The sequence below is a fragment of the Anomaloglossus baeobatrachus genome, chromosome 3 (assembly GCF_048569485.1).
Source record: "Anomaloglossus baeobatrachus isolate aAnoBae1 chromosome 3, aAnoBae1.hap1, whole genome shotgun sequence".
In the NCBI taxonomy this organism is placed as follows: Eukaryota; Metazoa; Chordata; class Amphibia; order Anura; family Aromobatidae; genus Anomaloglossus; species Anomaloglossus baeobatrachus.
The window spans coordinates 89,723,222-89,736,317 of NC_134355.1; the positions used below are offsets into that span (position 1 = coordinate 89,723,222).

Below are 13,096 nucleotides of genomic sequence, written 5' to 3' on the forward strand. Positions count from 1 at the left end.
CATACTATGTGAGGACATTATACTGTATGGGGGACTATGGGGGTATCATATTGTGTTGGGATCAGTTGATCAAGATACAAGGACTGTATACCTGGAGGTAGGTGATTCACTGCTTTATATAAACTTCATAAAAAGCCATAAATGATATGGTTTTGATTCACTGTTGCAGATAAAAATAGAAGTTGCTATATGACTTATCATAACATGTATTAATAGTGGGAGTGAGTCACCATACTTAATTTGGCTCCATATTAAGAAAAATAAATATCATACGATAGTAATAAGCTGAATTAAGTTCATCCGGTTGGTGCGGCTCTCCATAACAGTCACAGGCTCTCATTTGGCCCTTAGAAAATGTAATTGCCCACCATTGTTCTAGACCCATTGACCCTCATTTCTAAACCCTTGACTAATCACATGATTAACAGTGTCACAGTGATCACAACATGGGTTACATTGTAAGATATCAAAGTACAATTACTTAGAGTGTGACCGTTGTTTTAATTTTTACTTCATAAATCAATAGTGCACATGAAAATAAGCAACCGTGTAATATTTCTTATCAGACAAATCTGCTTCTTTTTCTGCCAGAATTGATCAGTCATTATCAAAATTCTCAATTCTTGGGTAAAATCTGTTTTCAGTGAAGACTTTCCCATTACTGAGATAGGAGACGATAGCTGTTACTAATGACATGCTATGATGATGGGAGAAGGGAGGGGTTAGAGGCAGAGGGAGGCGCTAGAGCCAAAGGGAGGAGCTAATGATACGGGGAGGAGTTAGATGGATGAGCCAGAGTCAAAGGGAGGAGCTAGAGACAGAGGAAAGAGCTAGAGACAAGTGGAGGAGCTAGAGACAGAGGAAGGAGCTAGAGACAAGGGGAGGAGCTAGAGACAGAGGAAGGAGCTAGAGACAAGGGGAGGAGCTAGAGACAGAGGAAGGAGCTAGAGACAAGTGGAGGAGCTAGAGACAGAGGAAGGAGCTAGAGACAAGGGAAGGAGCTAGAGACAGAGCTCCGCCTTGTATTCTCTTTACATAGAATCTCATCAGTAACAGCCGTCATCTCCTATCTCAGTAATGGGAAAATCTTCACTGAAAACAGATTTTATCTCAGAATTGAAAATTGTGATAATGACAGATCAGAAGCAAATTTCCCTGATAAGATATATTACAAAGTAGCTTATTTTCATATGTCCTAATGATTTATGAATAAAAATTAAAATGATGCTTACACTTTAAGTAATGTATTTATCACTGAGTTAAGGACTGGCATTATAAATATTGTAGAATTGATAGTGGTGGCCACTATGGTTACATCTCAGATTTATTACAAGGTCTATTCCACGAGTAACTATTGATGGTTCACTGTGTCATTAGTCCCAATGATTTCTCCATTAGATTCTTGTTAAATGGCATCTGGAAATTTTCAAAGTCAACTTCATATGTAAATCGCTCCCTTTGTTGCACTCTCTTCCTTATCCGATCTGAAGTTGAGGGCTCAGTAATCCAAACCTTGATAGATATAACATTGTGTTAAGGAATAGCAGAGAGCAGAGATATATATATTCATCACATAGATAAGTTATCCAAAAATATACAAACAACATATTTTTAATTTTTGGACCCATCCAAGTAAAGGGGTTTTCTGAATCGAGGAAACCCGTCTTCCCCTGCTGTAGTTTGTTTTAAAGGGGTGGTTCACCCATATTTTTTATTTTCTAGATCGATATTATGTTGAGAAACAATGTTTCTCTCAAATACCTTAAATTGGCAATAGTGCCTGTGAGAGGCGCTATTGCAGACCACTGTTCCCCATTCCAGGCTTGGAACACGGCCCCCAACCCGATGCCACAACTTCAGCAAGTTCCGGAAAAACATTAAGGAACCAGAAAAAGTGGGGATATACGCCCAAGACAAATTAAAGGTAATTAATTTATCTGATACAATTCTTACCACACACCAGATAAATGTCTTGGAAAAAGGATTAACATTTGCTCCTACAGCTAAAATTGACCACTTTACACTGGTCAAAGATTTAGAACTATTTGCCAGAAAACTTAGATTTAAAAAATTCTTTTCATGTAATGATGATAAACACTTCTCCACTTTTAGGGAACAACAAGCATTGTCAGACCTTGAAACTCTGTTGGATGAACAGCAAGAACCAGATGATAGTATTGGAGCACGCTTTCCTACACATCTGCATGGTCGATCACAAGTGTTTCCCCCTCATGGCTTGAGTCCAAATGTGGACATTTTTGTCGAATTGGTAAGAAAAGATTTATGTTTGATTCCGGATAAAGTAATAAATCACAATTTGACATATAAGGAAAGAGTAGCAATCAAGGAATTAAAAAATATGAAAAATATAGTAATAAAACCAGCCGACAAAGGGGGAAACCTTGTGATTTGGCCTGTAGACATGTATGAGGGTGAGGCCATGCGGCAATTAAAGTCATCAGTTTGCTATAAAAAACTAGACAGTAACCCCACTGTACAATATAAAAAGATATTGGACGACATTATTGAAAGAGGCTTTAGGAATGGGACTATTTCAGCCAAGATGAGGGATGGGCTCATGACAGAATCTCCAAGAATACCAACCTTTTACATTACCCCAAAAGTCCATAAGAATAGAGACAACCCCCCGGGACGCCCTATAATATCTGGGATTGGGGGGTTAAATGAAAAAGTATGCAGATTTATAGACTTTTACCTCCAGGGATGTGTCGGGACCCTGCCTTCACATATCAGAGACACCACAGATATACTTAAGCGCCTCGACAGCATTCAATTAGATCCAGATATGATATTGGTTACATGTGATGTCGAGGCGCTATATACATCTATTGCCCACAACCATGGAACCACTGCATGTAAAACCTTTCTGCGGATGACAAATATGGACAATGAACTTATAGAATTTGTTATGGAATTGTTAAACTTTGTTTTGACCCATAACTATTTTATTTTTAAAGACCGTTACTACCTACAGCTCCGGGGAGTGGCAATGGGGGCGACTTGTGCGCCCTCATATGCCAACCTCTTCCTGGGGCTGTGGGAACGTGATGTGGTTCAGTCCGTAGAGGGGTTTGATGCAGTGGTTTCATGGTATAGATATATAGACGATGTCCTGTTTGTATGGCAGGGCTCTGAGGCATCCCTGGAGATGTTTTTGCAAAATTTGAATAGGAATGATTTAAATATTAAATTAACATCGAAATATGATTATTGGAGGGTGGAATTCTTGGATGTTCAAATCATGAGAAATGAGGAGGGACATATCATTACGGATGTATTTAGAAAGATGACGGCTACAAACACACTGCTGCATGCATCCTCTTCCCATCACCCTCAGACTATAAAAGCAGTACCCACAGGGCAATTTCTGCGGATGCGGAGAATATGCTCCAGAACAGGAGACTTTGAAAATCAAGCCTCACTTTTGAGTAGAAACTTGGCTGAAAGAGGATATAAACCCAAAAACATCAGAATGGAGTATATTAGAGCAGCCAAAAGTAATCGTGAAGTCCTTTTGACAACCCGACACAAAAACAGGGAGTTGCAACCTGTGAGATTTATCACAGAATTTAATAGCCGATGGCGTGATATCCAAACAGTTTTTCAAAAACATTGGCAGATACTTCTGGCGGATAATGATCTGGCCAGGCATTTGACATTGCATCCGTCAATGACCTGGCGCAGATCAAAAAATCTAAAAGACATATTGACCCGTAGTCACTATGTCCCTTCAATTAGCAACCCATTTAGCCAAAAGGGACCTAAGTGGGGATGTTTTAAATGTGGGAATTGCTCGGCATGTAGATATGTGCAAAGATGCACTACCTTTGAGAATACGGGAAATACAAAAAGCTATTCTATCACATTTAATATAACCTGTAAAACCGAAATGGTGATTTACCATGTAAGTTGTTCATGCAATATGATATATATTGGCATGACTACGAGACAGCTGAAGGTACGCACTCTGGAGCACATCCGAGACATTATTAATGCTAAAGGATGCAAAGATATAAAAGAACTAAAAACTATACCAAGGCATTTTTTTACCCACCATAAATGCAACCCCACTAGCTTTAAAGTAAAAGGTATCGATCATGTGAGTTTGGGAGCTAGGGGTGGAAACTATAAAAATGAACTTTTGAAAAAAGAAACTAAATGGATAGTGGTGCTTGACACTATGACCCCAAAGGGGCTGAACGAATCCTTGAGCTATAAGCCCTTCTTGCCTGTATAGCGCGAATTTTAGTAATATACACCTATTTCATTATACAGAATTTTAATTTTCCCTGTTCTTTTCCCTTTCTGTTTGCGTTCTAGTTTATAGCACGATAATGACAATGGACATTGACAATGAATAATTATTATTCGGAATACATGGATTCATCATATATGAAATATGAACAATAATATAACAATACAAGTTCTACATGAATGAAGAAAATTATGAAACAGCAATATCTGAGATAACTGTATTTATTACTTCATGAATGTTTTTCAGAATATGAGAACTTATATCTGCCTGTATATATGTATGATGCATACGAGGAGGATTTATGTGTTACAAGTAATATCATGTTCTGATATGAACAATGTTACTGTTCATATGAAAAAATATATGTTGATGATCCTTGCACAGAGTGTATATTTGTATGCAAAGATTTCTAAGTAAATGTTTAATGTTATTATTCAATGTCCATTATTATAACATAGGATTTATTATACATGATCCGATCCAGATACTAACCGTTCCGGAGGGACGCAATGGCTGGGTGCGCTGTGCAAATCCTGTGCGTGACTCGCTGACAGAGAGGGTTGACATGGAGACCGGATGATACATCCGGTCTTCCATGCCGGCTCCGTGTTATGCGTTCACTGGCCACATAACCGCGGTCATGTGACTGATGACGCGCTCGACTAGTGACTCGCGCGCATGATGCACATCACGCAGTCACGTGCGCCCAGATACCGGATGGGGATGGTGCACTTGGATGGCTCATCCGGCTTCCCATATGGATTTTATGTTACGCTGCATAACTCGCGGTCATGTGACGCATGACGCGCTTGAGGTGCGGCGTGCGCACAGGATGCGCGTCACCTAATTACATGTGTTGAGATGCCGGATGAGCTAAACCTGCACCTGGATCGAATTATGGGTGCTATATTAAGCAACTATAGCAAGCTTGGCACATACCTCCTGATGAAACCGGCAGTGCGGTGAAACGCGCGTCGAGGTTGGGGCAAGTGCAATCGGTGTTACTATACAGGACCTTCACTGTTCAATATGACTACAGGTAAATAGATCTATCCATGGGGGTTAAACTGTAGGTGGAGGCTATTGATGTGGGTAACTATGTCCATACATATCATATGATTAACTAGGTGGTATGGACTGACCTTTGATCATTGTGGCTACGAGGTGCATTTCCACTTAATGTAATAGATTCTATGGTAACCTATTCAATAGCAGCCATCAGAAAAATCTTTATATATACCCCAGGCCCTAGGTATTGATATTTCTATGTTGTCAGAAATACCTATTTATATATGTCCATTTATACATAGGACATTATTGTAGGCTAACTGGTCCAGTAAGTATAGTTATCACCGGATTTGCACTATCCCTTTTAGTGCGGTTATACATCCCTCCCAATATCCCAAATGTCATCCTAAAGTATAATGAATTTTATGTAATTTGCACGAGCACTATTTTGTAATAATAAATTTCTACTTGTTGAATATCAATATTTAGATTCCAGAGTCTTTTTATAGGTTGTCACTGTTCCCCATTGCCTGACCCCCGGGCTCAGTGACCTCGGGGATCCGGTGATGTGATGTCAAGTTTCAGATAACGTAACATCACCGCGGCCGGGCCCAGTCTTCCTGAGTCACTGGATTGTGGGTGGTGTGTCACCGCTTGTCACAGCCAAGCGTGTTTCCTGCTTGCAGTGCTCTGCTGTGAGGGAGGAGGGAGCAGATGGGCTGTGACGAGCGGTGAAACACCAAATCTGCAAGCAAAAAAAAAGTTACATGTTCACAGCTCTTCAGAGATCTCATAGATTGTGTTGGTTTCAGGATAGGCATGCAAATTTCTCAAAATGCATAAAGAAACGCACTGTGTGCACAGGCCCTAAAGCACAGTTTGCTTTAAAAAAAGCAAAACACAAACAAAAAAACAAACTATCAATTCACAAAGACCATAGGACATTTTGTCCAATTTTGTGTAAACCTAGTTTCTACTGGAAAAAAAAGTGGTCAGCAACATCATTGGGAATAAGGGGGACAAAATTGCCCTAGCTGTTGTTCACACTCATACCCAAGTGGGGCAACACTGGAAACTGGGAACCTTCATGAAATATGGATCCAAAAATGATAAAATGCAAAGTTCTCATACAAGACCTCATGGTGCAGTATCATTGTAAAAACTAGAAAATTCATTAGGGGCATGATCTTCCAACTTCTTAAAAAAATGATCGTTTGTATCACCGTAAGCCCTTACATCTGCAGGGAAATCTAAGGAGGATCCAGAATGATTTTCTATCAAGCAACCACTTGTATTTCTTGCAAAGTAACTACGAGAATCAAAGCATTGGTCTTTTCATACCGATGTTTGTCAGGTGGTATCCGGCCAACACTCAAAATCAATATATTGAAAATTTCCCAAATTCTACTCAATATAAAATACTCCAAAGTTCTAGGATTGTACCAGACCTCTTCCTCCTTCAGTAAAATAAATCAGGACCCTAACATACATATGGTTCAGTAGTTGAGCATTATAAAAACATAGATGTGTATGTTCACATGAAGTTTTTTTCAAGTGGAAACATTTGATATGGCTTTAACTTATACATTTTTTGGAAAGTTTTTTTGGTTTTTTTTAGACCTGATGTGGCTTGTCCATTTTATTCAATTTTCAAACCCTTTCTCCCCATAGTTTTTTTTAATGTTGCCTTTTAACTTGACAGTGTCAACTTTAGGGCATGCTCACACAAGCGTGAAAAACGGACGAGTGCAATGCGAGAAAATCTCACATTGCACTCGGACCAATGCTGTTCAGTGAAGGAGAGCAGACAGTCAGTTTTTCTCGCATTCAGATTCTGGATGCGAGAAAAGTCACAACATTCTGCGATTTTCTGCGAGAGCCGTATCACTCGCACCCATTCAAGTCAATGGGTGCGAGAGAAACATCGGACTGCACTCAGATGTTATCCCAGTGCAGTTTTATCTGGATTTTAGAGCAGATTGGCTTAACAATTCATGGAAAAAAACTTTTCTGAATATATTTTTTTGATTGCTTTTATATAGAGATTCTTGTCAGCCAAAATTAGGAGTAGGGCATAAATAGAGAAAAATATAATAGAATGTTCTACACCTTTCGTGTTTTGGGCCCAATTCTAGAATTGTTTCTAAGTAAATCTGATCTAGATGAGAAGGTTGTTTAATAGATATATATAAAGAAATGGTTTCAAAATGGCTTACCGTTTTTGGAACAAATGTTATGTCAACTTTATTGGTTTCTCCCAAAGTTATCAGATTATTTAGTTGAGAAATGGCACTCTTCTCCTTTCTTGGGAGTAGAAGCTCTGCCGGTGGAGTTGTCTGGCAATGATATAAAAATATTAGAATCAGATATAACTTATTTTAACACTAAAACTTTCACAAAACAAAATGCTTATCACTATGAATGGATCTTTATTCTCAAATATATGGAAGGTTTACTAGTAGTGTTGGGACTTACAAGACAATGAGGACCCTTGACGTGGGTTGCGAGCTTGTGTATTTTGGCCAACATAATAGCCAATACTTCATGTACTTTATACATCTTTTTATTTTTTTTTTGTTGCATATTCTTCATATTTTGCAGGTTGCCACTTGGTCAATTCGAGTTGGCTCTGGGTATGGGGTGTCTATACAGGGCTTCACACCTGATCTAATAGTATGGGCGTCACTAATAGGGTATAAGTTAGACACTGTGCACTATACTCATCTGTGCGACTGGCGCCCCATATTTATAATACTAGATAATCACCCCCTCCATGTATGTGTACACCCCCTCCTGCAGTGCATTAATATTATATCTTTTTGCTGATAAATACGGCTATCCTTTTTCTGTGATGTTTTTTGGATGACTACTTTACTAATGTGTACCAATTTGATCCATAGAGATGTATATGCCCTTATAACTTTATAGATCAATCTATCTGTATGAAATTATTTTATTTCTTGTCTGACTATTCGGTTTCGGAGTTGTCGCTGCACATTTCTGCTCCCTGGTTATGACTACTATTGGAACAGCAGTGCAGTTGCTATATGGAGACAGGATTCTCCTGTATCGGGGGCATTTTTCTTTTGTACTTCACTTATATTACCCATTGATCCCAATTTAGCAACTACAGAGACCTGTTGTTGGCAAACATGACAATATAATGGGGATAATACATGCAAAGAAAATCAATTTTCCGTTAATTAATTTACATTTTATTAATTATAGTAAAGTATCCGACAAATTAAAGGGAGTTTGTCAGCCAGCAGACCGTTCACACCAAATACAGCATCATGTAGAGGAAAAACTGTAATACAAATTGTACCTTTATGTCATGCAATGTTCGGTTCCAGACTCATTAGGTGTCACAGCGGCGTGAGGCTCTGTTCACACTGCAGAGCCTGACAGGCTACCTGATGTCTCCTAGTTGTTCAGCCAAAGCTGGGCGTCGGCTGTTTCATGTGCACTGCTCCTAGTCCTGCAGGAGTTAATTCCTGCTGACCTGGGAAACTCTGCTAGGAGCTCAGGGTGCTTATTACCAATCATAGCTGTCTCTTTCCTAAATAAGATTCTGGACCTTGCTACTCAGAGATGATAATAGCTTCAGCATAGCACCAGCAATTCTGGTCTTTGTGGAGATCCAGTCTGTAGTTGCTGATTTTGAGCGGTGTGGAAATTTTCCTGTTGCGTTTACTTCCTTCCATTGTCTTCGTTCTACCTTGTCCACATCGTTTGCGTGGGGTTGCGTTTCTGCCACACTCCAGGGGTGGAGGAGAGGGGAAATAGGTCAGGACTCAGACAGGAGTCAGGTTCACGCTGAGGGTTCAGACCTAGCTACCACCAAGCCTACCTCTGAGATAAGGGACAGTGCAGGGTCTCAAGTCTGAGGTTCAGCCCAGTGGCCCCTGTTCTGTCATTTCATACCCTGTGACACTTCAGTTTCCAAATCTGTTGCTGCATTTTCCAGATATTATTCTTTACTTAGGTATGCTAAATAGATGCTCAGTGCACCCTTGGCATGGTCAAGGAGTTCAGTGCTGCTTACTTGGCTTCAATCTATCACCACCCTCTTGTGCCTCCTGTAAGGCCAGAGCTGTAAACCAAGGTATAGTGGGCAGAAACAGACACAAAACAAGCAGATGGGGGAGGTACAACGAACTGCTTGGCCACACCCAGTTTGCACTGAATAAATCATTAGCTTATTTCAATAAAAAAATCATTTGTGGCAGACACAGCAACAGATTTGGACACTAAGGACCTGATTCCTCAAGGCTTTTTTGTCAGAAAATTTTGTAAAAAAATTTTTGGTTTGGTTGTGCAAAAATGTTCTGCCTTTTGGTATTTTTATTACATTTTCACCCAGCTCCGACAAAGCAGGTGGGATGGGGGCATGAGAACCCCAATTGTCAAATTCATGACTAGTTGTACTGTTCGCTACTCTATAAACCTTACGCACCCAGGGTAAGATTTGTGGCATGGCATACACAGTGGCACACTTCACATTGTGCCTTTTCTGATTGCCTCTTAATGAAATCAGGATCTGCGCTCTCCACTCTGCCCCTTCATGAAGATCCGCGTGAAAAACACCGTTTTTGATTAATTGGGCCTAAAAGTATAAATTGTTTTTAGTGCTTTGCCCCCTACAGGAGGTAGTGCTTGGTGTGAACAATCATTTTGCACTGACAGACTCCCTTTAAATTAAGTTGACCATCTAAAGCATGTAGAGACCTCCACCTCCTCACTTTCCCTCAAGAGATAATGTCGTGGAAGAAAACGATCGGGCACTATTAATTATGACTCTCAATCATTTTGTTTAAGCTACTAACAGGGATGTCTAGGAATTTTTATTCTAGCAGTAACACATTTTGCTCTCCCTACTGAATATGCTGGTATGCTCGGCCTAGCTGAGCATGAAGGTGTGTACGGGACTTACATAAGATACTGGTAGCTGTAAGAACTACAGAAAATAAACACAAGAACTATCCAAAAGGGTTCAAAATGTAACTGATTAAACATTAGTTTCTACCTCTTTCTTTGCGGATCCGACCTCTGGGGTTACGGGGGTTTGTGGCTTAGATATCGCTTTGGATTTGCCTTCCATTCTACCTTTTTTCTTGCCTCCTTTCTTGTCTTTTGGTTTTGGCAAGCTCTCCAGTTTGGCTTCAATCAAGTCAATGAGTCTATAATCGGCATACGCTTTTGCTACATCAAGAACATTTTGTCCTATGAACATGAAAGTATCACGTCGGGGATTATTACTAACTTATTACATGGTGAAGCTACTTATTCTTCATTTAGTCAGCACTCACAAAATATATGACATTTATAACCGCAAAATATATTATACAAAAAATTGCCCAAAAATTGTAGATGATGCTTTATTTTCTTAGAGCGATATTGTAATTTTCTACTGCAACTGAAAATTTCCAAAACAAAAAAATAATTTTGTCTGTCACTCGAATTTCTGATTTATGAACATTTGCCAAAGATTATGGAATTCCCCTTTGGACTCTTGGATATGCAGCCATTTTTATTTTTTTGTAATCACATCAATAAAAAGAATAAAAAGCTAAAACCAACAAAAAATGCTTGTCTCAGCATTTTCTGGGATTCATCAATTTTATTTTGTTTGTGTCAGGGCTTGTTTTTTGCTTGGCAAACCGTTCGTTTTTATTATTATCATTTTGAGGTACATACGACTTTCTAATATTGTCATCCACTTTTTTGATAAAATTGATCAAAAAATAGTGTTTTTACTATTATAAAGAGTGAAAAATGGGACAGAATTTTTTTTTTCAAAAATGGCTGTGTCCTGAAGGCCTGGACTCAAAACAGAAATATTTTAGCTACACTGATACATCCTACCAGGCAGGACAGCAAAGAGATCTGATGAATGTAGCTCACATATAAGACAACTGCAGAAAAGTCACTTTCAGACTAGTATAGTTTTTAGGCCAAGGCCACACGGTAATTACTGCGAGTGCTCGCATGACACTTGGCACACGATCGCAGCACAGCGGGAGCCGAGTGTCATGTGAATATCATGCGACTGTGGTCTGATCGTGCCATCAGAACATAGTTGCGGAGGGTAGGGCCAGCACTGCGGAGGGGAGGGATTTAGCTCCCTTTCTCCTCCATTGGCGGCTGATGCGAGAATAGCACTGCTCTCGCATTACACTGATGTAACGCAAGAGCAATGTAATGTTTCTCTCGCCCCATAGACTTGAATGGGTGCGAGTGGAACGGGATCGCATTCTACCTGCAGCATGCTGCAACTGTTTTCTTGGTCTGATTAAGGCTGAGAAAATAATCGTTCATGGGAGCTGCCCCATAGAGTAATATTGGTCCGAGTGGAATGCAATATTTTATGGCATTCCACTAGCACCGTTTTTCTCGCCGTGTGTCCAAGGCCTTAAGGCCGCTTTACACGCAACGACATCGCTAACGAGATGTCGTTTGTCGTTGGGGTCACGGATTTCGTGACGCACATCCTGCCTCGTTAGCGACGTCATTGCGTGTGAAACGCACGAACGACCGTTAACGATCAAAATTACTTACCTTATCGTTGATCGTTGACGCGTCATTCCATTCCCGATTATCGTTGCTGTTGCAGGACGCAGGTTGTTCGTCGTTCCTGCAGCAGCACACATTGCTACGTGTGACACCACAGGAACGAGGAACAACCTTGTACCTGCGGCCGCCCGCAATGAGGAAGGAAGGAAGTGGGCGGGATGTTCGTCCCGCTCATCTCCGCCCCTCCACTTCTATTGGGCGGCCGCTTAGTGACGTCATTGTGACGCCGAACGAACCGCTCCCTTAGAAAGGAGGCGGTTCGCCGGCCACAGCGTCGTCGCTAGGCAGGTAAGTATGTGTGATGGGTGTTAGTGATGTTGTGCGCCACAGGCAGCGATTTGCCCGTGATGCACAACCGACGGGGGCGGGTACGCTCGCTAGCGATATCGATAGCGATATCACAGTGTGTAAAGTGCCCTTTAGTCTCAGGATTTCCAGGGTCAACTTTTTTTAGTCTACAATCATGCAATATTTAAGAATACAAAAATCAGCCATGAAACCAGTGCAGTGCTACTGGTCTTTGTGATATGGCAGAAGCAGTGACTAAAGGCCGCTTTACACGCGGCGATTTATCGTGCGATTGCATGTGCGATCGCACCCGCTTCCATCGTTTGTGCTATACGGGCAATTTGTTGCCCGTGTCGCACAAAGTCGCTAAATCCCGTCACACGTACTTACCTTCCAAACGACCTTGCTGTGGGCGGCGAACATCCTCTTCCTGGAGGGGGAAGGACGTTCGGCGTCACCACGATGCCACACAGCAGCCGCCCAATAGAAGCAGAGGGGCGGAGATGAGTAGGACATAAACATTCCGCCCACCTCCTTCCTTCCACATTGCCGGCGGGACGCAGGTAAGCTGCAGTTCATCGTTCCCAGGGAGTCACACGTAGCGATGTGTGCTGCCTCGGGAACGATGAACAACCGGCGCGCAGAAGGACGTTCAATTTTTTGAATATTAGCGACATGTCAACGAGCAACGATAAGGTGAGTATTTTTGCTCATTCACAGTCACTCGTAGCTGTCACACGCTACGATATGTCAAACGATGCCGGATGTGCATCACTAACGACGTGACCCCGACGACATATCGTTTGATATATCGTAGCGTGTAACGGGCCCTTTAGTGGATACAGCACCACTGCAGCAATCATGGGAAAATGAAATTCTGTGCTATCAGCATGGTGGCTCAGTGGTTAGCACCGTTGCTTTGCAGCACTGGGGTCCTGAGTTCAAATCCAA

At 41.1% G+C, this 13,096-nt stretch overlaps 1 protein-coding gene across 1 annotated transcript in view; it reads right to left on the reverse strand.

Annotated features, from left to right (window-relative positions):
- Positions 1-1,200: 1,200 nt before the first annotated feature.
- The window catches only part of ANKEF1 (ankyrin repeat and EF-hand domain containing 1), a 101,413-nt gene continuing 89,517 nt past the window's right edge, over positions 1,201-13,096 (reverse strand). The window contains exons 8-10 of the mRNA XM_075338071.1: positions 10,311-10,507; positions 7,501-7,620; positions 1,201-1,512 (exon numbers count right to left, since the gene is read on the reverse strand). Of these exons, the coding sequence (XP_075194186.1) occupies positions 1,363-1,512; positions 7,501-7,620; positions 10,311-10,507 (467 nt within the window). The 3' untranslated portion in view covers positions 1,201-1,362. The remainder of the gene's footprint in view (positions 1,513-7,500; positions 7,621-10,310; positions 10,508-13,096) is intronic.